This window comes from Anopheles stephensi, chromosome 3 (genome assembly GCF_013141755.1).
Source record: "Anopheles stephensi strain Indian chromosome 3, UCI_ANSTEP_V1.0, whole genome shotgun sequence".
In the NCBI taxonomy this organism is placed as follows: Eukaryota; Metazoa; Arthropoda; class Insecta; order Diptera; family Culicidae; genus Anopheles; species Anopheles stephensi.
The window spans coordinates 20,577,438-20,601,299 of record NC_050203.1 but is presented as its reverse complement, the minus strand read 5'-3'; the positions used below and the strand labels follow the sequence as shown (position 1 = coordinate 20,601,299).

At 45.6% G+C, this 23,862-nt stretch overlaps 1 protein-coding gene across 8 annotated transcripts; it reads left to right on the top strand.

Annotated features, from left to right (window-relative positions):
* Window positions 1–41: 41 nt before the first annotated feature.
* Window positions 42–23,862, top strand: LOC118512814. 8 transcript variants are annotated; one of them, XM_036057777.1, is made up of 9 exons: window positions 42–215; window positions 8,817–9,237; window positions 12,524–12,753; window positions 14,366–14,476; window positions 14,724–14,842; window positions 14,914–17,943; window positions 19,607–19,843; window positions 20,402–20,542; window positions 21,790–23,862. In XM_036057777.1, the coding sequence occupies exons 2-9, from the start codon at window positions 9,191–9,193 to the stop codon at window positions 22,189–22,191; spliced, it is 4,317 nt and encodes a 1,438-aa protein (XP_035913670.1). In that variant the 5' UTR covers window positions 42–215; window positions 8,817–9,190; the 3' UTR covers window positions 22,192–23,862. The 8 variants fall into 8 exon arrangements, with proteins under 8 accessions (XP_035913670.1, XP_035913664.1, XP_035913667.1 ...); XM_036057771.1 differs by having other exon boundaries at window positions 42–219; window positions 21,790–23,257; XM_036057774.1 differs by having other exon boundaries at window positions 43–198; window positions 21,790–23,257.

Below are 23,862 nucleotides of genomic sequence, written 5' to 3'. Positions count from 1 at the left end.
TTTGACTGCTGTCATGATTGTCCCCATGTACGTATCATGCCCATACCCACTTGCAGTCGATTTTCCGTCCGTGTGCCAGCAGCTATTTTCACCACAGTTTTCCAATGTTGTCGCTCTAGAAGGGAGCACGCATTCCGATCGTTGTGGATCATTTCTTTTTTATCCCCCCATCACGAAATAATAGTACGCGTGTCGTGTGTATGTGTGTTGCACAGGTTTGTAAGTTTGCAGTGTTTGCAGCTACGTTGCTCCCCCGAAGGTGCTCAATGTGTGCCTCCATAGCGAAGAATCGGATGGTGCGTCGACATTTTCGATTGGCCTTCCAAATTCCGTCACCGTCACAAGAAGATTGCGGAAGAGCTAATCCTCCTGAAATAGCTCGTTTGCATCAGACGGGGCCCTGTGACGTGTGCTTGTGTGTGTGTTGTGTTGCCGTGTACTGGGCCGGATCCGTACTCCGTGCCTTGCGAATGTCGTACGTCGCTAAAGCCATTTGCTTTCTGCAAAGAGTAAAACGGAAAGTTCTGTGCTAGCAGCAAATCAATCGTCGTCTGGTGCGCTTCTCTCTCCTTGTGCGCCCCATTGCTCCATGTGTGTGTGTGTGAGTGTGTGCGTTTGTAGAGTGCGTGAAGTTGTGCAGTGATAACATTCCGGAGGAGAAAACAAAATTAACTACCATCCGATGCCCGTAAAACCGCACCCAGAAAGTATTTAGCGTGGTTAAGATTCCTCAATTCTTCAATGCCAATGGGTGTGTGTTGTGTCGCGTGACGGCCCGGCTGGTGGCACAAATGGCCGCAGTAATGGCCGCGGAAGTTTTCGGTGAACAAATGTCGTTGCAACGTTGCGTGTGGTTGCTGCTGTGCACTTTGCCCGTGTGTGTGTGTGTGTTTGTATGTGCTGTGTCGAATGAAGCAGAAGAGTCAAGAATGCGGAGGCAGCTTCCAAGACCAGCTGGCAAGCAAGCAAGGGGCTCTTCATTCTCACGGCCATTAAGATCTTTGCTGCTGTTTGAGTATTTCGAGCAAGTTCTTATATTCTTAAACTATTTAAACAGGTTTATAAAACAACAGAAAGATCAAGCTAATACAGACGCAATTATGCATATGTCAAAAAGGGGCCAACGACGATGAGTCATGTGTTGTTGGTGATTGGCTGTCGCAATTTCCCTTTCGCTTTTATTTGCAAACAGGAATTGAGTGTTTTGTTTTTGCAAACTGCAATTCACAAACTAATAACTTGTGAGGCCACTTCCTGTCGTACCGATCAGCACTTTATCGATGTACGCGGAGAAGAACGAGCTAATCAAAGCAAACGGCAAACAAAACAAGCATCACATCGCAGTCGCCGCTCCAAGGTTCATTCGGTACGCCTACTACGCTAAAGCAAATGGCATTTCTAGGATGGTGTATTCCGAAAGGAAGTTCTCGCATTCTCGAGAACTCTAGAGGTTTGGATCGTTCAGGCTTCTTTGATTCAATTTACCTATCGCAGGATAGTCCGTTCCTGTCTGCCTACGATGAGAAGGTTCTTGGATGGGATTTCATAACCGGGACCGTGGTTCTATCGAGGTTTCAAACGCTACCTTGAGTTTTCTCCCTAGCAAGCCATGATTGGTAGATATGTCAGCGCAACGCAGTGACGGTCCTACAGTGACGAAAAAACCATGCTGCCTTCCTTAACAAGCAGCGGGCTCCCGACACCAGGAAGAACCGGCCAGAAAGACAAATGTATTTTTCGAAGACAGTTTTCCTGCCTTCCGTTGCACTCCATCCAGGGGCGCAAAAAGTGCAGACCGCGAGCTATATACAAGCATCGGGCTGGTGGCTTCCGGCATCGTCGCGCACAACACCACATTTTGCCTTGAAACCATTAGAGAGAAAGCCAATGAAATAACTACGGGCGCGGAGATCGTCCAAAGACGGCTACCACGTCGACGACGAAGATGCTGGCTTTGGTTGGCACAACGGATCCGATAGGGAAAGGGGTCGGTATAGGGAGCACCGCACCACCGCCGTCAAACGTCGCCACTGAGCACGGAACCATGAAACGCTGACGATGGCGATGATGATGATGAGGTCATCGGTGTAGCGAATGGCACAAGTTCACGGTGCACTCCGGTACCTTTCACATGGCGAAGAAATTGGGTTGCAGCATGTTGCTGCTAATCGATAGAGATTTCTGCAAACTCTCAAACACTGAAAAGCAGAACGCTTATTTCAGACGAAATTATTCGAAATGTTCTTTCTCACAAACAGGACGCAAGAAAGCTCCTTTTTCCTCGCTTTGCCTAATGCAGTTTTGTATGACGTCGGTCGTGGGCGATAGACACTAACGCAGAAGCAGCAGCAGCAGATTTAGCAAAGTTTATCGGCTAATGGATAGAAATAGATAACATTACTGGCATATGCCTCTGTGTCAGCAAGCGCAAGGATTGGACCGACCGGGTGTAATGTCATCGGTACGAAAATAGTCCCTGCAAAGTGAGCGATAAAGACGACGACCCGTCGTTGTACGTTGGTAAATGTAGCACAATCTCACTGGCTGGATCGCGAGTGTGCTTCGTACTCGAATATAGGTTCTCAACATCAGTCGTGTTTGCAGAACCAGGAGGTCTTTCATTGTTTGACAATGGAGTGAGAAACAATTGCTGGACGTGTGAGATAGTTTCTGCAAGAGATTTATGTTGGAGGCTCATAGATATAGTTAGAACTTCTCCGCTAAAAATACCTGTCGCAATGGTCGCAGTTCTGACTGTATGGAACACTAATAGTCCCAGTACTCGCATACGCCTCTGAGATTTGGACCTGGTCTAAAGCTGATAAACCTCCTCTTACCCTCGATGGACGATAGGAAGATGCTAAGAAGGTGTTCACACGGTATGAACGGGTACCGAATCCCGTACGGACTGTCTTAAGAAATTAAGTCAGTAATGGCAGGGATGAAAAAACGGCCAAAGAAGAGGAATAATATACCATGACTTGGCCTGGGTTTTTTTTTACACAAAAGAAGGTACCTTAAAGTATATGCTTCGCATCTCCCATATCCGTAACTTTCTTTCTAAACAAACTTTTTTCTATCAACATTCCGATGGCAAGTTGTTGAATCACATCTTTACAGCGATCTTCGGTATTATTCGTACCCATTCGCTTATGTTTGTCACAAAAGTACGCACCAGAACCCATTTGTGAAGTTGGTATTAGCGTTGGTATAAATGTAATTTAAGCAACTGGCCTACGGCCAACTGGGACATTGCACTTTTGCGTGCACATTTCTTACCATTCTATTGAACCGCGGAACGGGGGCACGGTTGGCTGTTTGCCGATCGTTTTTCTCCACTTAAGAGATCCAGAACCAGAGGGGGGTTTTATATTATGCTGCTGCACCTTTTTTATATTTATTTTTGATGACGACACAATTCGTTGGTGTGCGTGTGTGAGCGAGACCAACGGAGCGATTTGGATGTAGTCCAAAATAATGCATGCGCACGTTTTATTGAAACGAAAATTTACAACACTATTCCACTATTGGAAGAAAGTATATTGTGTTGAAATTACGCCACCAAACTACTTATTGAGAGAAACGGAACTCTGGATAAACGATGTCCAAAAGGTAAACATCTATTTGTTTCGATGGGCAAATCCTATGCCCATCGACCGACCGTACATAGGTTCATAAATGTCTTGGACAAAGTTTGAGTGCTCCGGGAGGCAAAAAAAAAAACCTACAACATTGATATGTTCCAACACTGAACGAAAAAATGACTCGTTCGGGTCGCCGGAGTGTTTATAAATAGCTGCTGCTACTGCTGGTTCGATTCGAGAATTCTCTTTCCACTTTTCTCGTGCTGCGGTACCGAAAGTACGACGGAACGATTTTCTCGGTTCTTATTCCCGGGAACGCGACCCGGCCAGCTCGCTAGCAAAGACTCCAAATCATACACCCAGCATGAATATGCGTCCCCGCATCCGCTCGCGCGCCCCTCGCCGCCTGCGTTCTCGTCCATTTTTACAAGCTCCACCATGATGGTTGCTGCCTGGTGGTCGCTTGTTGAGGCTTTTTATTTTAGCTTTATGTGTAGCTCGTTATGTGTGCTTCTGCCCAGAGCGCCACACGCCATACCAGGTGTGCAAATGTGGTGAATCCGTGCGGCGAGAGCCACGCTCATAATCCGCCCGTCGATGAACCGATATCGATTAAAGTACGAAAAGTTTGGATCGAACCGTTGCTTCTCCACCAAGAAGGGCAGTGAGCCGGTGTAATCGTCTCGGTCAACCGATCGACCGAAATTGCCTTCCCATGGGCGCCATTTACCCGGCGGCACCTCAGCTGAGACACCGGGCCACGCCACGGCTGACCAGTTAAAAATGGACGTTTTGTTTTACCACGCTTTTTCACACATGCCCAGACACACTCGCACGGAGAGCTTTTCACGTTTGCAGACGTTATGCTTCTCCAGAGATCGAGGACTGGTGGAGGTGTGTTTCGTTCCCAGTGCAGAAAAAAATAAAACAGGGCTCTACAACTAGGGCTAGGGAAGACACGCAATTGCTTTGCAACTTACAAATTGTGTTTTTTAAGCTGCTTTTTGTGCATCTTTTCGTGCCGCATGTCGCATCGGTGGACGGTAGAGGTGTGAACTGTTGATGTACGTTTCCCATGACCGGTCGTGGTAAAGAATCGTCTCTGGGGGCACCAGACCACACAAACCACCAACCTCTCCCAGTTTGATTTCGCAATGCTTCAAAGCCCCGATTGTAACGCTCGGGTCTCCAAATCAGATGCTTCAACCGAACATATGGCACACCTTTCGGGATGCGGTTGATCATTGGCAAAATTTGAAACTGGAATGATGGAAAATAGTAACTCTGGTGGTACCCATCCACAGCTATTCATCAAATTACTGATCCGCGGCGGGGAAAAGAATTACATACGGACGCAAACAGACACAAACACGCGCCAGGAAGCAAGGTTAGTCACCGCTGCTTTTTTAGTTGTTGCGGATTCCGGTGCCTGTCATCGCTCGATCAAGCCCTCCGCCAAACGGTCAACACACGTCCGGATGGTTGTGATGGTGCTCTCTAGAGTATACCATAGCTGAAATGCTTTTATTGTGGCCTCTTTTAGTCTGTTTTCCCAACAATGTGTGTGCCTCAACCTCACCTCAGCGGATGGCGTCGTGTCCACCGTGGCAGTGCCGGGGACTTCCGCAGCCATGGATTGCAATATAGGCGTTTCCGCAAGCGAATGAAGCAAAGCCGGCAGCGAAAGAGGATGAGAGAAAAAAAAACAAATGAATTTCAAACTCCCAAAACCTCACAGACACATCTATGGTTGGCGTATGGTTTTGTGTTATTTTTTTGCATGTTGATATTAGGCGTAGTTGTTTGGAAACATTTGATTTCGTCTTATGGTTTATGAAACTTTACTTTCGAAAGATGAAACCATCACGCTTGACAGAAAAAAACGGGTACAGGTGAGGTGGACAATATACTTCAACCCCAGTGCCAGTGGAACAGAAGGGTTTTATTGGAGCTTATGACAAGGTGCATTCAAAAACTCAGTTACCAAACGATCAGTTAGTTCAGTAACCACAGTACCACTCATCCTCATCGAGACTGCACCTTCCGAGCTCAAGAATACCAACCAATAGCTCGAGAAAAAAATATAAAATGACCACCGAGGGGTAACTTCAACTGGCGAAGGCCAGGATTCACTCTACGAACAAGCCTAGAAAATTTAGAACGCCTAAAAGGCCTGTTGAAAGATGAGGTCCCTTCAAAGGAAGATCTCTTGGTAGATGAGGCCTCATTCGTTTACAAGGTCTCTTGGACTGTGAGACCTGTTCGATTACGAGATCTGTTGATTGACGGGGCTCCTTAGACCGCCAGGAGCTTCAGACGACGAGATCGATCCATTGATCGAAAACGAGTATGAGTATTTATATATGCACCCGGATCAAAATAAAATGTCTGAACGAGAACCATCGAATCGCAGGAAGAATTTTGTGATTAATAAGCATCTTTCAATACACTTATTATACTTGTGGTGTATTTCTTTCTACATATTTTTTTTTGGGGACGTATGCAATTATAACGACCACGGGAAAATCTAAAATGAACTAAAAATCCTTGTACATGGATTTCCTGCCTTTTGAAATTGTTAGTTTTTTTTACGACATTAAGCTCAACTTTCATGCGATGGGATGCGATTATACAGTAGCAGCAGTCGGATGAATGTTTTTGATAAGTTTAATTAGTCCATACCTATATCCATAAGCGTAGCGTTTACACCCTTTTGCCCTTTCGGTCGTACGGGCGTACGATGAAATTTAATTAAAACCCTGGGCAAGCCTGATCTGAACGCTCACAACAGTTTCACTTTCAGCTTTTCCCGTACTTGGAAACGATGATCCCCGTTTGTCAGTTGCACATTTCTGCGGGCTGACGAAGGCCATTGTATTTTATTTTATAATATTTTTGGTTGTGTTATAAGATTGAGTATTCCAACCGGTTACCCTACCCAATGGTAGGGGCAAGTCTTTAAACTTCCTTCCTCACTTAAGCTTTCTTTAAGCTTTTCGATCGATCGATGATAAGTGATGATGGTGCAGATGATTCAACTGAAAGTTGCAATTGCAAGTCGACATTAGTCACCAGCAGCAGCAGCGCGCCCAACAGACAAGCGCACTAGGCGAGAATGAAAAACAAACATTATTCAAATAAGTTAATCCTGCCCCTTGGTTACATGCACATATTGGAACACTATTTCCTTGCAATGCATCGCAAAAATAGCAATTACGTGTAGCACATCGCAACTCGCCGTATTTGTGTGTAGTATTTATTCCTTTATGCGTGGTGCACGCTGTTACTGACAGCTATTTGCCGTGTGTGTAGGTCGGTTTGTGTAGTACATGTTAACATGTCCAAGCGTAAATTGAGCCTCGCCCACGTACTGACCAAGGGCCCCAATAAATTGTGATTCGATAAGAAATGGGAAGAGAGTAGACGTGGCTGGTGCTACGTAATCGGTAAAACGTGTTTTGCTGGTGCTTACCTTACTTCTAACGTCGATTGTTGAGAGATTTTTATTCAGAAGTTAAGTAATATCTCAGGCTAAGAGTTCTAGAAAAATATTTTGCTTCTAGTGCTGAGTGGCCCTAGAGCTATTAGCTGCTGACACCTTGGCAGATGTGTGCCTGAAAAATCTATCGCCCTATTTTCCAACGTTTTTGAGCCTGAGGGATCCATCATTGCTCTAAATTGGATGTGGGTCCTCAGCTGTTAATCTTGGATGATCGTTACATGTGCAACATCGTCGTTAAAGGCAACGACGGTGCATTTTGTATAATACTCGCCCATCTTGTCCAGGATATTCTGCACCTGACTGCGTCTTGCATCTTTGTTTCAAAACGATTAAGCCACCAGAGAAAATAAAGTCATCTATGGTGGTCCTGTGAATTTCTGCTACATTAGAAGAGTCCTACAACTATGTTGGGCGATCGGGAATCGTCTCCTGTTAGATGTTTTCGCAGTCGATCATTAGACAAAAACCTCCTAAACTTTACCATCGCTCAGCGATAAAAGTCATCGATGAAGCAAACCCGCAATTAAAGTTCCTCGACTATTTCGCGACCATAGATGATTCAAATCAATCCAAATCTCCGAAGGGCGACCCGGTGGTAGAGGTGATAACGGCGCCTGTCTTCATACGGCAGCACCGAGGTTGAAATTCCATCCGGGACTGTTCCCCCGTAGTGAAGACTGACTTTCCCACTATGTGGTATCATTATCATTAAGAATAGTAAGTTAAAAATGGGCAAAGACAGAGACAGAGAGAGAGAGAGAGAGAGAGAGAGAGAGAGAGAGAGAGAGAGAGAGAGAGAGAGAGAGGGAGAGAGAGAGAGAGGGAGAGAGAGAGATAGAGAGGGAGAGAGAGAGAGAGAGAGAGAGAGAGAGAGAGAGAGAGAGAGAGAGAGAGAGAGAGATGCTTCAAATCTACTAATAACGCTGTAATATTTCCGCTACTGTCCTAGCAATCCAAGGACAATTTGTATGTTAATGGATGCATTACTACATGGAACTGAAATAAATTCATCGTGCAAACTCGCGACTTACGCTCTCATATTTCCGGATTACGATCACGTCTGGCCTCCCTCAGCAATCGTCATAAGGTCGGTGGTTGTTACAAACTCTCCACAACACCCCAGGCGAGGCACGTGCTTTTTGCATCGTGGTGATGTCGTAACGGAAATAAAGCGTTCGCTAGGACTTTCTTTCCATTGTTTCCTTCCATCAAAGGGTTAGCAGCAAAAATGCAGCTTTGTTTAACGATTAACCATCGATTGCTGCCCAATCGATCGCGCTTTATGCTTATTTGCACAAATTTGGAAATAGAGAGAGAGTGTGCTTGAAACGGAGAAAAGCTTTCCTCCGTCGTCCAAATTTCCAAACTGCTCGGAAGTTTGGTGAAATGCATTTACGTTTCTGTTCATTTCCCTAAAGGGTATCGCGATCGACATTTTGTGTAATGGAGAGAAAATGATCGTCTCAAAAATTACTCGCACAGACGCACACACAAACACACACTATTCCGAAACATGAAGATCGTTTCTGACTTTTCTTGGTCCACGCAATAAATCAATCAACAGCGTTTTCTATATACTACACGGGCGGGGGTGCGGTTTGAATGTGTGTATTGGAGCATCGAATTTGACGCGCCTATAAAGCTAATTTCATTTTTAGTATGATTTTTCGATCGATCGATCGTATCAATCGTTAACAATGTTCCTTTTTGGTTGTCTCCATTCAATTTAGGAAAAACTGTTGTGGCTCAAACAACAAAACCCCGTGCAACAATCGGTACACGGACGGGATATAAGCTAGTGCCGTGCAGTGAAGCGCAGAGTAAAAATTTGCATAAAACGCGGCATTAACTTGTGTGTTGTGCAGTGAAAGAGAGACGCGTAGTTGTGGTTGTGCCTGTGTCTGTATCCAACTTTTGCACCCCTGTTACGTACGACGCTGCATGCCTCGAGTAGTAAAAGTGAAACCACCACCCTGCTCTACTACCGGAAGTGCTACCGGCGGAAGATCGGCAGGGTGATTTGTTGCAGAAATCCCGAGCACATCCCCACATCTCCCTTCCCCGGTTCGTTGCGGCGTTCGTTGGCTAAGCTTCGTCGAGAAACATGGACATGTCCGGCAACTTTAGTGGAGATGAGCTCGTACCGGAAAGGTAAGTTTGGTGGAGTATCTTACGGTAGCATAGCCCCAACTTTTTAAATCTTCAAGAACGCCTTTAAATGTAGGATAGTATATAGGATGTACCCGCACGCTGGACTAGCTATCTAGACTCGGGTATTATCAAGTCAAAGGAGTCCTTCGCATTAGGAATGGAATGTGCTCGTTGGAAAGACCTTAAGGAAAGACGATGGTCAGACGAAGAAATCTCTAAATAAAACGGTAGTTTGGGTACTGGCTTCTATCCAAGTGTTTCTAAGTACTCTCACTTCAAGGACTTAAAGGGGTTAAAGAATGGCACGTTACGTTGTGCAGATTTGTCTTTTAGTGCTGCTTTTAACCACTTAAATTGCGTATGATATCGATCATCTGGGAGTTACGCTTTGTTTTTGCTTTCGAGGCTCATAATGCATTTACAAACTTATTCTTAGGGACATCCACTCGAGGACGGCCCGGTACTATATGCGCTAGCGGCTATGGTCCTCACACGGCCGGACCGGGGTTCAAATACCACCTGTTTCGTTCCCCAGTAAGCCAGAAATGGCAGGCATGCTCTAAGAGGTCGTTAGGCCAAAAAAAGAAGAAGAAGAAAGACGTAAACTCGAAAAGAGAGCAGGTCACTTCTAGTGAGCGCCATAGAAGAAGAACTCTTGGTGGGACAATCCAAAAATAGTATACTATGAGCTATGCACCCTCCCCGCTATTGAATTCTTCTAAATGCTGGTGCGTGATTGCACTCAGTACACTGCAAGAGCGGTATGATCAGCCTAAGAAAACTTCCCGCAACAAACTAAAAACCCATTCGTTTGGAACTAAACTTAATTTCCTGTGTGTGATTTTTTTCACTCTAAGAGCTTTTGTTTTTAGCTCTTCCCATGTTCAGCGCCACGCCGGATATCTTTCATCTATCCATTCAGCGACCATTGAGCCTCCTCGTGCTTGGTGGTGGAAAATTGTGCGACGTTTTTTTCCTTCGCTTTTCCACTCGTACGCCGCACATTCCGGGTGTGTCATCTTGGAAGTGGAAGTGAACCACCTTCCCAACATTATTGTTGTACCGTGCGCGAAGAAGAGAACGCCCGCCGTTCCCCAAATTGAATGCCGGCGGTAATGATGCCTGAAACAACGATTGCTCCGATGGTGGTTGGTGGCATGCATCATGCACGCACGCACAAGCACACAATCTATCGTTGCAACATACTGCCCTGTTTCGAGGTTGAGATGAAGCGGACCGCTTTATAATGAAGCGATAAATTTAAACCAAGCACAACAATGAAGCGCATAATCCAGCGCAATAAGTTCTTCATTACGATGTGACAAATCGGAATCGATCGATACATTTTATTTTACGTTCGGAACGATTGGATGTTAAATTGTTGTTCATTGCTTGTTTAATTTTTATCACATTATTTTGCTCATTAAAAGAAAGCCGGTTAAATAATGGTTGACAGTAAAAATCTTCCATTTACATATGTAAGTGACACGCTATCCGATTCCAATAAAATAAAGCACCTGTTTAATACGTGTGGAAGGTGCTTTAATTGTTTTGCTTGCTTTGTAGTGTTAACTACAAGATATCTTCACGGAATTATCACAATCTTCAAAACCAATTTTATGTGGACCTCACAGCACAGACGAACAGTGGTGGATAAAATGATAGGACACCCCTTTTTATATATTTTTTACCTTAATCATTACAAAATATGATTAGATTATCAGGCAACTAATTAGCCTTGTATTGCCAATTTTAAATTAAATCGTTACATGAAAATAAATATTCTGGAAAATTCCTTCGTCTTCTGTGGCGGTATACCCTCGAGAGGTCTTCTTCTTCTTCTCTGTCATGACGTCCTCTTAGATCATGCCTGCCATTACTGGCCTCCTAGACTTATTGATACCGCTTAGTTGGATAATCAGTCCTTACTATGGGGGCCAACGGTCCAACCTCAAGAGATCTTGACCTCCCATTTTTGGCTTCTGGCTGGCTAATTGAGCTAAATTACTCTTGGCAGTATAGTCAGTAATGCAATGCACTCGGGTATACCATCCGAATGGGAATTGATGCCAGTAATTGCGTGTTGGTAACTGAGCCCGTTATCAGTTATGTTCACGTTTTTCGTTTTTATGTGATACTAGTTCGAAATATGACATGTAGAGGGCCACTTATGTCCAGTTTATTGTGCAAGTTTTTTCACCGGGCGCAGTAATAGCGTCCCTAAATGTTGTATGTGTTAGTATTAGGACCGAAGGTAGTGTATGCCCAACGGTTACCTTAACACTGTGAATATAAAAAAAAAACACAAAAAAAGATCGATAGATATTGAGAGGTCTATCTGGTTTCCTTGAATTGATAATACCCGATGCCGGAGATTGTCATGGCTTGTGCATGGAAAGACGGTCCGGACGAGATTCGATATCCAGCCCTGCCATATGAATTAAACCAACAATATCCTCATTTTCCCCAAGATATTTTTAAACCAAGTTAAAACTGAAAGTACGCTGGTCGTATTCTATTGTCCTTCACTGTACATTAGCCCCTCAATCATGAGCACTCGCACGTGTTTACGCGTATCCATAGGTTGAATTATGGGTGAAATGATCATTTCATCAATTATGCTTTGCCCACCAACCATTTGTTATCAGCTTTTCCTAAACCAATCCATTCGGAACCGTTCGGAAGAAAACGCTTTCCGTTTGGTGTTCGAAGATCGATCGTACAGCAGGGGTGTTTGCCGAAGCAAACTAAACGATCCCTTGTTTTGATTCATAATTTTATTTTGATCTAATTACGGCGCTATCGTATGGCGGTGAGCTCTGATTATCACCTTTTGAAGCTGTTCCCTTTTTTCTCCCCCATCTTGGCGTGTTTCTTAGTGCGTGTACGTGGGTTGGATGCAGTTGAACATTGTCAGCATCATCACTCAGCATCCACTGTGGTTTTCTCGCCAACCATCCATCCAGCAGGGTGGAGTTGAAGTTCGCGTGCCTGCGTACTTTACATCTTACAGCAAACGGAATAGATAGACGCTCGCGATTCATTGCTATGAATCTGGGTTAACTGGGCGTCCCCTATGTTGCAACTTGCGCCCATACCACAACCAAGCAACGCAGGCTTCACACTCCGTTTAATTTTGCACCCCCCCAGCCTTTTGTTTTCGCAACATGATGATGATGACGTTATTTTTGTTTGAGACTTATCCGCCTTTCCGACTGGTTTTTTTTTCTTCCCTCTCCTTCTCCTTTTCTTTGTCCAATTAACTGTGGCAAACCATCGACAACAGCTGCCTCGACTCGGAATGGACTGATGAAGATGAGGTGTTTGCAATTCTAAAACAATGGGAAACACGCGGCGGACGCGGCTTCGGCAAAGGTCCAACAGTAGCCACCAGCGGCAGCGGCTGGTGCAATCCGGCCGGCAACAGTCACGGCGCCGGCAACAACCTCCTGAACCAGAGCTTCAGCAATGAGAGCAGCGGCAACAACGGCAGCAGCAGCACTCCTGGAAAGCTAGGTAAGTGTCGCCGATAAGATCGGTATCGGATAGAAGCGTGATGTTAAATTGTGTGAAATGGGGCAGCCTTTCGGGATTTTATGTACAGAAAGAGCGACAGGAACATACAGTGAGAGGAATAGTTATAAGCGCCCTCACATAATTTTCCTGACTGATCTTCTGAGTTGGTTAAAACTTCATCGAAAGCTTTGAATTGGGAGAGGAACGCATAGGCTTGGATGTATTTTTAATATAGAAAAAGCTTGAGTACGTTGGTGTTATATCCATTGTGATGAAATGTAATTTGTAGCAAAGCTAGACAAGTTTATTGTTTACAATATCCAATAATTTTAATAAAGGGAAATGATCGCTCTTCTTACCAAGATTTTCGGACCTTACCATCCAAGGTTTTAAATTAGGCAAGCGTTTTTAAGATTTTCTTATCGACCAAATTCTTCCAATATTGAATTGATCCTTAGAAAGTTCATTTCAGAAGCTCAACAAAGATCGCAAACATCTGTGTATGTATTTAACTAGGGCTTAAAGCTAGCGAATTGGCTAGCCAAACCTTCAGATCAACCTCAACCCTCAAGAGGGCTCGACTATTTCGCGTATCCCACCGTACGCCATGGCCAAAAACCATTCCCACTCTTGCTGAAACCGCTTCAATTGCTTTCAGTCTTGTCATGTCATGCCCACCATCGGACCATCCAAGGACATCCACTTGCTGGCTGGAATTTGCTTGCAGCGAGCCTATATTTTATGCTTTCCTTTTTCATATCCAACTGCAGACCAGGCAGGCTGTAAATAGTCTGTTTGAAGCAACTTTCAGGCTCATAAAATTGCGCCGTGAAAATCAATCAAGTTAATAAAACTTTCCTACGACGGGGCGAAGGCGTTAGGAGATAGAATCAATGAAACAAAACACAAAAAGCTGATATTGAAACCTCCCCGTGCAACGCCCGCGTCAAGTGACCCCGGTGGTGAGCACCCGTATATGGTGAGGCCGCTTCCTCCACCTCCAGCTACCGAGGGGTTGGTTTATTACCAGTTGTCGCTTTACGCCTATGGTGCTCGGTTAATTCTTTGTCCCTGGACCTTAAACGAGTTGAAAATGGAAACTGAAACCCCCACGCCGGTACACGGCCGCTTAACGGTTCCAGAGTCGCCGATGGAGTTGTCGCGCGCGTCCACGCCAGGCCGATGCAATTAATCCGTCGCCGCCTGTATTTGCCACCGCATGGATGGTGTAGCGCTTTCGGTAGGAATTGCTACCATACAGACAGGGAGGAAGTTGGTTTCGCTACTGTCACCAGTTTGTCCTGCGAACCGATAAGGGCTTGTGCCAATGCTGACAGCTGTTTCCGTTTGACTGAATGCCAACGGAACATCTGGCTAGGGTTGGCCGTTGGAATGGGTGAGACAAAGCTGTCCCGAGGAACCGATATCCGTCCAGAGAACGGTCAAGGTGGTAACTGGCTGATGTCTTAGCTTATAGCATATTGCGGAAGTGGCAAAGAGAGTTCCCTTAGTAGCCTCGATGTTCATCGGTGGACTCGAGCTGTATAACGGTCTGTGTATTATATTATTAATTCAACCCAATTGTAATACTTTTTGACTATCAAACATCTAGAATCACAGACAACTTTAGAACGCGCTTCAGAATTTATCAAGAAAGAGCCGTTGCTCGATGATATCGACAGCGTAGAACGCGAGAAGTGGCTGCTAAATGCAAACAGCGGCAGTAAGTATCTGTTGCGTTTGTGTGATGTTTCTCACCCGTTTTAAACTGCCGCATCGCTGATTGGAAAAAAGGAAACTCACAGTTGTAATGAAAATCCACATTAATCCTGTGCCACTAGTTAACCATCATCACAACTGTCACCAATTTTGATATCGATAAATAGTGTTCATCATTCCCTTAACACTTTCGTGTGTGTCTTTTAATATAAGGTCGATAGCATTAATGATGGGTTCTGTGCTCTTTACAGGTCAAAAATTCGTCGACACGGGAACGTTCACGAGACCTAAGAAACGAATGGAGTACAACGCACTGAACAGTAGCACATTTTCCGGGGAAAAGAATCTTTCAGCCGCTTCCCACAATGAGGTAAGCCCCTTTTCCGTTTTTCTTTTGACGGATCTTTTTTCTAATCCATTTTCTACATCACTCTTTACCAGCTGACTGCCAGTGGAGGATCACCGCTGCTTAACGTACAAATCGGTGGCCCCGTAACGCCTTCCTCCTTGGCGACGTCCGCCCTGGCTACATCCGCGACCGGTAACCGGCTGCTGATGCAGCGCAGCTGGCTGAGCGATGTGTCTCCGCCCTGCTCGATCATGAACTCGATGGAGTACTCGACGAACAACGACAGGATCGCCAACAGCCTTATCACGAGCGGTGACTTTAGCAGCGTCGGCTGTTTGCTCAATGCGACCGATGAAACTGTGGTGATGGGCACGAGCGTACCGAGCGTGGCAAATGCCAGCTACAATGGGTACAATCTGTACAGTGTGATCGAGGACCGACAGCGGCTGGAGAATCTGTGCCTGGATGAGGAAAGCACGCTCACGAAAGATTGCAACATCTCCCGCACGGATCTGAACGCGATCGAAAGTGTGTCGGGCGTAAGTACGATGCAAAACTCGTACGAAAGCGGTGGCCGAACGGCACCTCCGACGGCGGCGGGTTCATCGTGCAAGTCTTCGTTTGAGGATGAAAGTTCGTCGGCTATCGCGGAAGGGGCGGCGGACACAGCCGAGCTGGTGGAGGTGCGAACCGGACTGATTGATACGACGATCACAACCGCGATCGCACCGAACGATACGTTCCTGGTACCGACGGAACTGTCGGAAACGGAAGCGGAAAGGATACTCGCCAGTAAGCTGCTGATGAATGGTGGCGGAACGTACGATATGAGACGGCCGCGTAACTTCAGTACGTACCGCAAGCCTCGCTCGTCGTTAAATCAAACGTTTGAAGGTGTGCCACGGATTGATATGGATGATGATGTGGTGCCGTGCGGAACTGACCGGGACCTAACTATCGTACCACCGTCGATCGGTGAGCAAACGTTCGACGGCCAGATACCGAGTGCGGTAGGCGATAAGAACGCGATCATGAACAGTACGTTTGGAATTGTTGGTGAAGAGCAGCTCGGTGGCGTTGGCAATGGGCATGGAACGTTCGTGCACAATCGTACCGTCACCAACGACGATGTGCGATTGCTGAATTTCACGCACGACACAGTGGAACCGACAGCTGCAATCACAACACCACCACCCGCAGCCGTTCCATTCGATCGCACCTTCAAGCGCCGACCGCGTAACGGAACGTTTACCGGTGAGGATGACGCAATGCGTCACCTGCCGCTTGACAGTCCGCTCCGGCCAACGGTGCTGGGAGGAGATGGGCAAGAAGAGGAACTGGAACCGCAACACCACCACACACCAAACGGAACGTTCAGTAGTGAGCAGCAGAAGGCCGGCTCGATGCTGGTACAGTCCACGCCATTCCATGGCCCGTCGGCGCGGGTGAAAGCGGCGCCGGAAATCGACGAGCTATCACCGATCGGGCCCGAAACCGTCAAAAGGACTCCACCGAGTGGGTTCGGGCGTACCATGGTACGACGCAGCCGCAATCTAGAGCAGGACCTACGCAATGCCGCATACGACGAACCGGCACTGGCGGCCGATATCGACCTGGAAACGGATGACTTTGACGTACAGATCCGACGGCTACCACCACCACCACCGGGTACGGCAGCAAACGCCGGCCCAACAGACATATCGAATTTCCTCGACGCGGAGAAGCGCATCTCGCTGCAACACTTCGAGGAGTTTGAGAAATCGATACTGGAAAGCGAACACAGCGGGATCGATTTCGACGAGATGCTCAACTCGCTCACGGCGGATGTGCGCCGGGCGGATGAAGCGAGCGATAAGCTAAGACAATCGCTGGACAACATTAAGAAGCGCCATTCGCGCATCAATCTCGAAAAGCAGCAGCAGGATGAGATGAAGCGAAAGTTACATCAGCAGCAGCCAGCGACGACGACGGCGACGGCGACGCTGGCGGAAGCACAACACTGCGACAATAAGCTGGCGGACTCGATGCTGTCCAAGAGCGGTAGCATGTGCTCGTCGAGTGGAAGCGAAAGACTGTTAAACCGTAGAAGTAGATACAACGAGGACGTGCACCTAACCTTATCACCACAGCAGCAACAACCGTCGCCCTCGCCCAACACGACGGTAGTACTGTCGAGCGGGGCAACAGTGGAAGCGCACACCGAATCGAACGATCTCGTTGCTACCGGTAGCGAGGTAGAAACGTACGATCGTAAAAACAGGGATCGCTTCAAAACGATACGGCTGGGAAGGAAGCGTGACGATTCGCTCGGTGCCGTGCTGCCCGATGTGGACCAGGAGCTGGGCATTGTTGGTCAGCCAATGTTGAACGGTTCGGAGGAGGACAGCGGTATTAGCAGTAGTGCCTTTAGCAGGGTAGACCATAACACACTGACGAACGGTGGCAGACTGATCCCAGGTAGCAACAATCTGCCCTCGATGAAGACTGATCCCTCGGCGGAGGACGATGAGAGTGTATTCAAGAAACCGCAAGCAATCCACACCACCACCCAGCAGCAACAGCAACGACCGTCGGGGCTGGCTCATCCTTCTACCGGCGAAAGCCGGTTGCGCAGTACTCTCTCCAAGCCGCGCTATTACGGTGCCGTGCCGGGCGGAATCCAGCGCAAGGACCTTACGCTTCCGCTCGGCAGCAAGTCCAGCTCGACCGATTGCTTGGAGCAGCGGGAACAGGACCAGCAGTACCTTCAGCAGTTGCAGCAAAAGCAACCGCTGGACAAATCCCTCCAACAGCCTGCATCGCGACTAGCGACCACATCCAAGCTGGGTGGTGGCAGTGGTGGATTGCTGGGCGCCGGCCGATACTCCCAGTTTGGGCTGGCAAGCAAGCAACTGCAGCTGCAGCAACAGCAGCAGGCAAATGTGTCGGCGCATCATCCGTCTGGCGCCGGTGCACCAGCGCTCAAGTCGCCGATGGGCACCAAGTCCAAATCGTACCATAGTCTCACGTTTGCACAGGCTAACAATAGCAGCGGCTACGGAGGATCGAGCGGAAATCTCTCCAAGCTGCATGGATCGTCCGCACTGCAGCTGAAACTGAAGCACAATTCCAGCAACACAGAGGTATTTGTTTTCGGCATTTCTTTGTGCCATCGGTACTGGCTACTGCTCATACTCATCGCACCATCCATCCATCCTTCCGGTTCATACAATCATCCTTCCTGTCCGTGTTTTTTTTGTTGTTGTTTTTTTAATCGAAGAATTGCTTTTCTTTTCATGATCGTTCGCTTTTTCAATTGTTACAGATAAATTCATTTGTTTGCATCGCGTTTCTTTCATTGCATAGATAGATTTCTGCGCCGTGGAACATAAATATTCGTTAAAATCGTAGCAATAAATAATGGCAAAGTTCTTTACAGTCGTGTTCATAATAATAGCAGCTGGGGTGCTAGGGGACTATTTCTGAATTTAAATTTTAATGCTCTAATCCAATTTCCATTATTATGATATTATTGTCCAATATTTTCCAAGATTGGGCGGCTCGGTGGGAGAGGCAACAGCAGTGGCGGTCTTTATACTACAGGACCGGAGTTCAAATCCCGTCCGGATCGTTCCCCCGTAGTGAGGGGAACTGAACATCCAACTAGGTGGTATGGTAAAAGACTCGAGAAACCCCCCCTCCCCCCCTGACAAAATTTGTAAGGCACTGTAGGAAATGTATGCAATCCGCAGTACACGTTGTGAAAGCTTCACTGTGTGCTTTCAGTGTAGTCAAAAATCGTTGAATAAAGTCGAATAAAATATTGCTTATTATTCGATTAAATGCCCCTCCCTCTATCCTGACCATTTATATTGGCTTACAGGAGCTACGTAATAATTTTTGGGCACGCTAGGAGTGACCAATCAGCAGGCTTACAACATGCACGGTGTTCCCGGACTGTAACGGAACATTGGTACGATGGATACTTGTTAACGGGCATATATATTCAGAAAAGGAGGAAAATTAAGAATAATAACATTTCAAATCACTTCTTACAATGTATATTATCATGCTCTACTCGCTGTCCAGTAACAGTATTGAGGAACGAGTTATGACCATACAAAAATCCCACTGTGCAATAAAAATGACAGACCACAGTGCTGCACACAAAAAATTATAGAGAGGGCCTTCTCGGGTCTTTTACCGGTGGTATAATGGCAGGCATGACCTAAAGGGATCATTAGGCCTCAAAGAGAGAGAGAGAGAGAGAGAGAGAGAGAGAGAGATTTTCCAAGATTCCAACATTCTGACTCAAGGTACGCGGTAGCGCTGCCAACTCTATTATTATGAACACTACTGTAGTCTCGCGTCTTGTAAGTCATTTCCTCATTGGGTTCGATCAATCATAGCAAAAAGTTGTTTAGTTCGATCGATCGATATGTTGTTCACGCTCGGGCATCGGAGAGCTAGAGCCGGTCCTCCACCAGAAAAATTCTACCCCACATTCGGCGTATCATCACACATACGTTTCACCCCTCCATTACGCTCATATCGCACATGCACACTCCTACCGGTGTTGAGATTGGTGTTGTCCGGGGGACACTACTTTTGACCGGCTGTATAGCGGTCTTACCCAATATCCTTGCACACGCATACGCTCCTCAAGCTAGAATTAGGCATTGAGGAACCCATTACCTCTGTAGGTTGTGTGTCGTGAGTGTGTCGTTGCAGTGTGTGTGTGTGTGTTTATTTCTTCCGTGTGCACTAACGCTAATTGTTCCGGTCACTACTGTCACTGTTTTGTAGCTGAAAAGTAACACCTCCAAGCGGTCCTCGCTGCAGCAGCAGGCAGCTTCCAACCTGCGGAATACTGCGTCGAACGGATATCAGTCGCCGGGTGGCGCGGGGATGGTGGGCCGCGCCAGCTTACCCCTGGTGCGGTCACCCGCCACGGCGCAGCCAAATGCAGCTCGTACCGGCCTGAACAACAGCTCCACCGCAGCTGCAATGGCTAACCAAAACGCTCTGAATACTACTACCACTGTACGTGTTTGTTTGTAATTATAATGTGTTTTTTCTATAAGCTTTGAAACCCCTTTTGCTCTACACCACGGTTCGTTCGGTTAAGGTTTAAGGCTAACAAAAGATTGTACGACTGTCTAGTAGTTTTGTGTTATTAAAATTTTGCTTATCCTTCCTACAGATAGTCAACTGGTTGTTTGGAACGTTTGCTTGTTAATTTTCTTAGTGGTTTTGGGCTTAATTTAAAACGGTATATCAGCGTGTTCGGGTTAATGTGTAAATACTGAGTACAGTTGTCGATGTGAAGTGGCTTAACTTGTTTCGAAATTCTTTGCGCTATTTTTATTTAGGCAGTCCTTTTTCCCTTTATCAGTGTTTACTTACACCTTCCTGAAACACAATTCTCCAGCACTTACAAACGATTCCTTTCCGATAGATTTTCCAAACAAATGTCTTTCTCTCCTCTTAAGTACTACCCAAGGGAAAAATTAATTTAAACCAGCTTCGGGCTTTTTACTTTTGATCAGCATGCTAATTTCACCTCCACGTTTTTCTGTTGTTGTTGTTGTCATCCATTAGCTCTCCGGTGGTGGTGTACAGATGCGCACTGGCAGCGGAATGGCGAAAACGTCCCGGCTTGGCCTGATACGCCCGTCGTCCGGCTACTTTAGCTACAACACACACCGCAAGCACCCGGACTCCGATAACGAGTCGGTCAATGTAAGTAAACCCCGAAAACAGCAGGACACCCTTCCGATGTAATACGTACAATTCAATGTCACACTATCATTTCTACTATGCCACAAGCTTTTAGTTCTCGAGAGCAAATTTTTTATTGAATCAAGTGCCCTTTCTAATGTTAAAAAGGAGGGAAAATGCCTCAGGAATTAAAGTCTCTTAGAGCTCTTAAAACAACCAAAAATTGGCCCATTGTACCTATCGGCTAGATATTAGCAATTGAGCCATAGAAGTTAGATGGGCTAAGGAAGTAGAATAGGCCCACCAAGTTTTACGGAGCGCAACTGTATGTAAGTTGTGTGAAAGTTCACGGTGTAATATTGTAAAAGTTTTTTATAAGTTGTATAAGTCATGAAAGTTTGTAAAAGTATTTATTACACATTTTATGAGTTTTTATTACGTTTTTCAATGGTTTTTATAAGTCCAATTATAATTTTTATCATTACTGATCCATATTTTTATCATTTTTGATAGTAAAAAAAATAACAAATTACATTTAAGTAAATTTTTACTAATTGGTTTAAAAACTTGCTAAAAGGTACAAAAACTAGATAAAAATTTTATCCTTAAAAACAATAATTTGTATACATGACTTAATAAAAAAAAAAGTTAATTATCCATAATTTTATCTAAATATTTTAAGAAAATTATTTAATAACTATACTTTTTACCACGCCACATGAAAATGCTTTACACAATTTATATACACAACTGTGGTTTTAAATTAAATAATTTTGTCCTATCTCGTCATGTTCTCATCCTACTGTGCGCTTCCACGAAAGCTTGCGTGCGAGTGTGTCTCCATACAACTTTCTACTTTCCACGGCTATTCTACTCCTTAGCCTAAGTCTTTTTTATTAGTTACTTTATAGTTACTTTATATATAGTTACTATAGTTATATAGTTACTTTATATCGTATAGTTTTAGAATGTTTTCTATAAAAATGCATTCATTAAGTATGCATTTAATGTATGTGTGTGTTGTAGAATAGCTTACTTGTCAATCGAACGGTAGGAACCTTAGTTCGATAAAGAAAAATATTCAAATTTTTACAAATAGTTACATTAGACATACATTCGGACGTTTTTTTAATAATATAGCATTTTAAACTTGACACTCATATCCCACCTCTTGTTTCATCTTTTCCCATACCTCCATTCGTTTTTTTTTTCTTAAATCCTGTTTTGATTTTTGGTTGGTGTGTTTTGTACCCCGTTGTTCCTTGTAGAGCCTATCATCCTCATCGGCTAGCTCCCGGGGCAGCCTGTATCGTGTAGATAGTCAAAGCATAGCGACCAGCGTACTGCAACCGCAACAGTACGCGAGCGCCACCCGTACCAATAGTATCGAGGACGTTAGCGGCGGCGCTAGTAGTACCGGTAACGGTTTGCTAACGAAACTTAATGGCACCGGTGCAGGAATGGGCCCAGGAGTGCTGAGCGCGTACGCCTCCATCGAACCACCGGCACCGAAGTCCGCCGTCCCGAGTGCGCCATCGACGACGACAGGTTTGAAGCAGCCGGCGGCGACGACCGGTGTGAAACCTTCCGGGCTGAGGCCACCGTCCGCCATCCGGCCACCGACCGTACGCAGTGGCCTTCCGCGTCCGACGAGCTACATCCGGCGATAGATACGAATCCGGCAAATCAGTCGCGGAGTCAGCCATCCAGGTCATTAGTAGCTAGAGGAAAACGGTACAAGAAGCCATAGAGAGAAGACGACACGTTCGTGTAAAAGGCAACACATACTCTTAATAATTGTTCTGTCAACTGGTATACTGTTCTGTGTATTTATCCTTTACCGATTAGGCGAGCTAGAGAGCGAGCGAGAGTATAGCAACAACTGTGTGTTCTGCTGAAAGTATTTCCACATCCGTACATCCTTACTACATAAATATGTATTATTACGCTAATCCTCGGTTCCCTCATCCGCGAATTACCGGCCTGACGTTTGTTTTTAAGAAGTAATCTTTTTTTTTATATCTGTCGGTACAATCACTCGATCGCCCCGAGCAGAGGTAGAAGCCGGCCATATGTAATGCGGACGTTTCAGTTAACATTTCGTTTAAACCAACAAAACCTAAGTGTGTATATAGAGAGCTGCAACGTAGCGAAAGACGTGTTACACTGGAAGGGACAAAAAGAAACGAAAGACGAAACTGTGTTAAAGGGGGAAGGGTTACTTTCGGTTATTTTATTATAGCGTGATCGTTAACAACCCGCTTTCAATCGTTAGACCCCGCTACGCCTTTTGAATTCTATCGCTATCGATACTGTACCACTGACTGTTTTCCTTCTTGCTTGGTCCAGCAACGCCCTCCTGTTAATTAAGCTTATTGTAGCTAATAATATAATACCTTCATCATAGCTCCAAAAACTTTCGAAGAGAAAATCATCGCCAAGAAGATCGCTCGGCTACATCGTTGACTGATTTTATACCTAACGTGCAAAAATTTAAGCCGCAACCACCTATCTGTTTGATGTTACTTTTTCCGACTTGTTTGTGTGTTGTTCAGAGCTCCTAACTCGTTTTGCCTTACTTTTTCCTTGCTTAGTATCCTTACGCGCTAACTAACTGTTCAGCTCAACTGGCGTGTGGCAGTGGCAGTTTGTCAAATGAGCATTCAAAGGAACGTTATAAAATTACCGAGCTATTAAATGCCTTTACGGATGTGTAATTGTTTCCTGCGCCCCCCCCCCCCCCAAAAAAAAAGGCACATACAAATATGTTAATAACACACACACTAATTTAAAAACGAACTTACTGCTAATACTGCTACAGCTATAGGGCAGTGCAAAGACTCCCCTTAAACGTAAGCTACCAGCAGATAATAGTCCGCGCGCGTACAAAAACGGTCAGTGGAAACATTACAATGTTTGCAATGTTAGTCCAGCTGGGAAATTCCGTTGACGCGATACGCGTGACACGAAAACCAGGTACTGATGAAGGAGGAATTCTTAATGGTAAGAGAGGTTGTTTCGTAAAGCCGTAAATGTTAAACAAGCAAATCGAGCAAAAGCCTATAATAGCCTGCTTTTAAAGGCTGCTGCCGAGCGAATAGATGGATTCGACCGACCGGTGGATTACGTTAAGCCGTACTAGAGGAGCAGTAATAGAAGAAAACTAGGGGCAAACAAATGATTGCGTACGAGAAGGGACCTCCCGCCCGGAAAGGAATTGTTATATTTCTAAGCCCGTGTAACTGTAACGACCCTTTCCCATTTCCCGACTGTGTAATTGGGACATTGATATACCGAATATTTATACAGTAAAGCAGCACCGGTCGTGGTGATACAATGTA

Bases quoted from the DNA above. Each gene is read 5' to 3' on its own strand.
- LOC118512814 (XM_036057777.1), top strand. From the start codon at position 9,191: ATGGACATGTCCGGCAACTTTAGTGGAGATGAGCTCGTACCGGAAAG. The intron at 12,754-14,365 runs GTAAGTGTCGCC...TCAAACATCTAG, and splicing joins CAGCACTCCTGGAAAGCTAG to AATCACAGACAACTTTAGAA. The intron at 19,844-20,401 runs GTACGTGTTTGT...GTCATCCATTAG, and splicing joins CTCTGAATACTACTACCACT to CTCTCCGGTGGTGGTGTACA.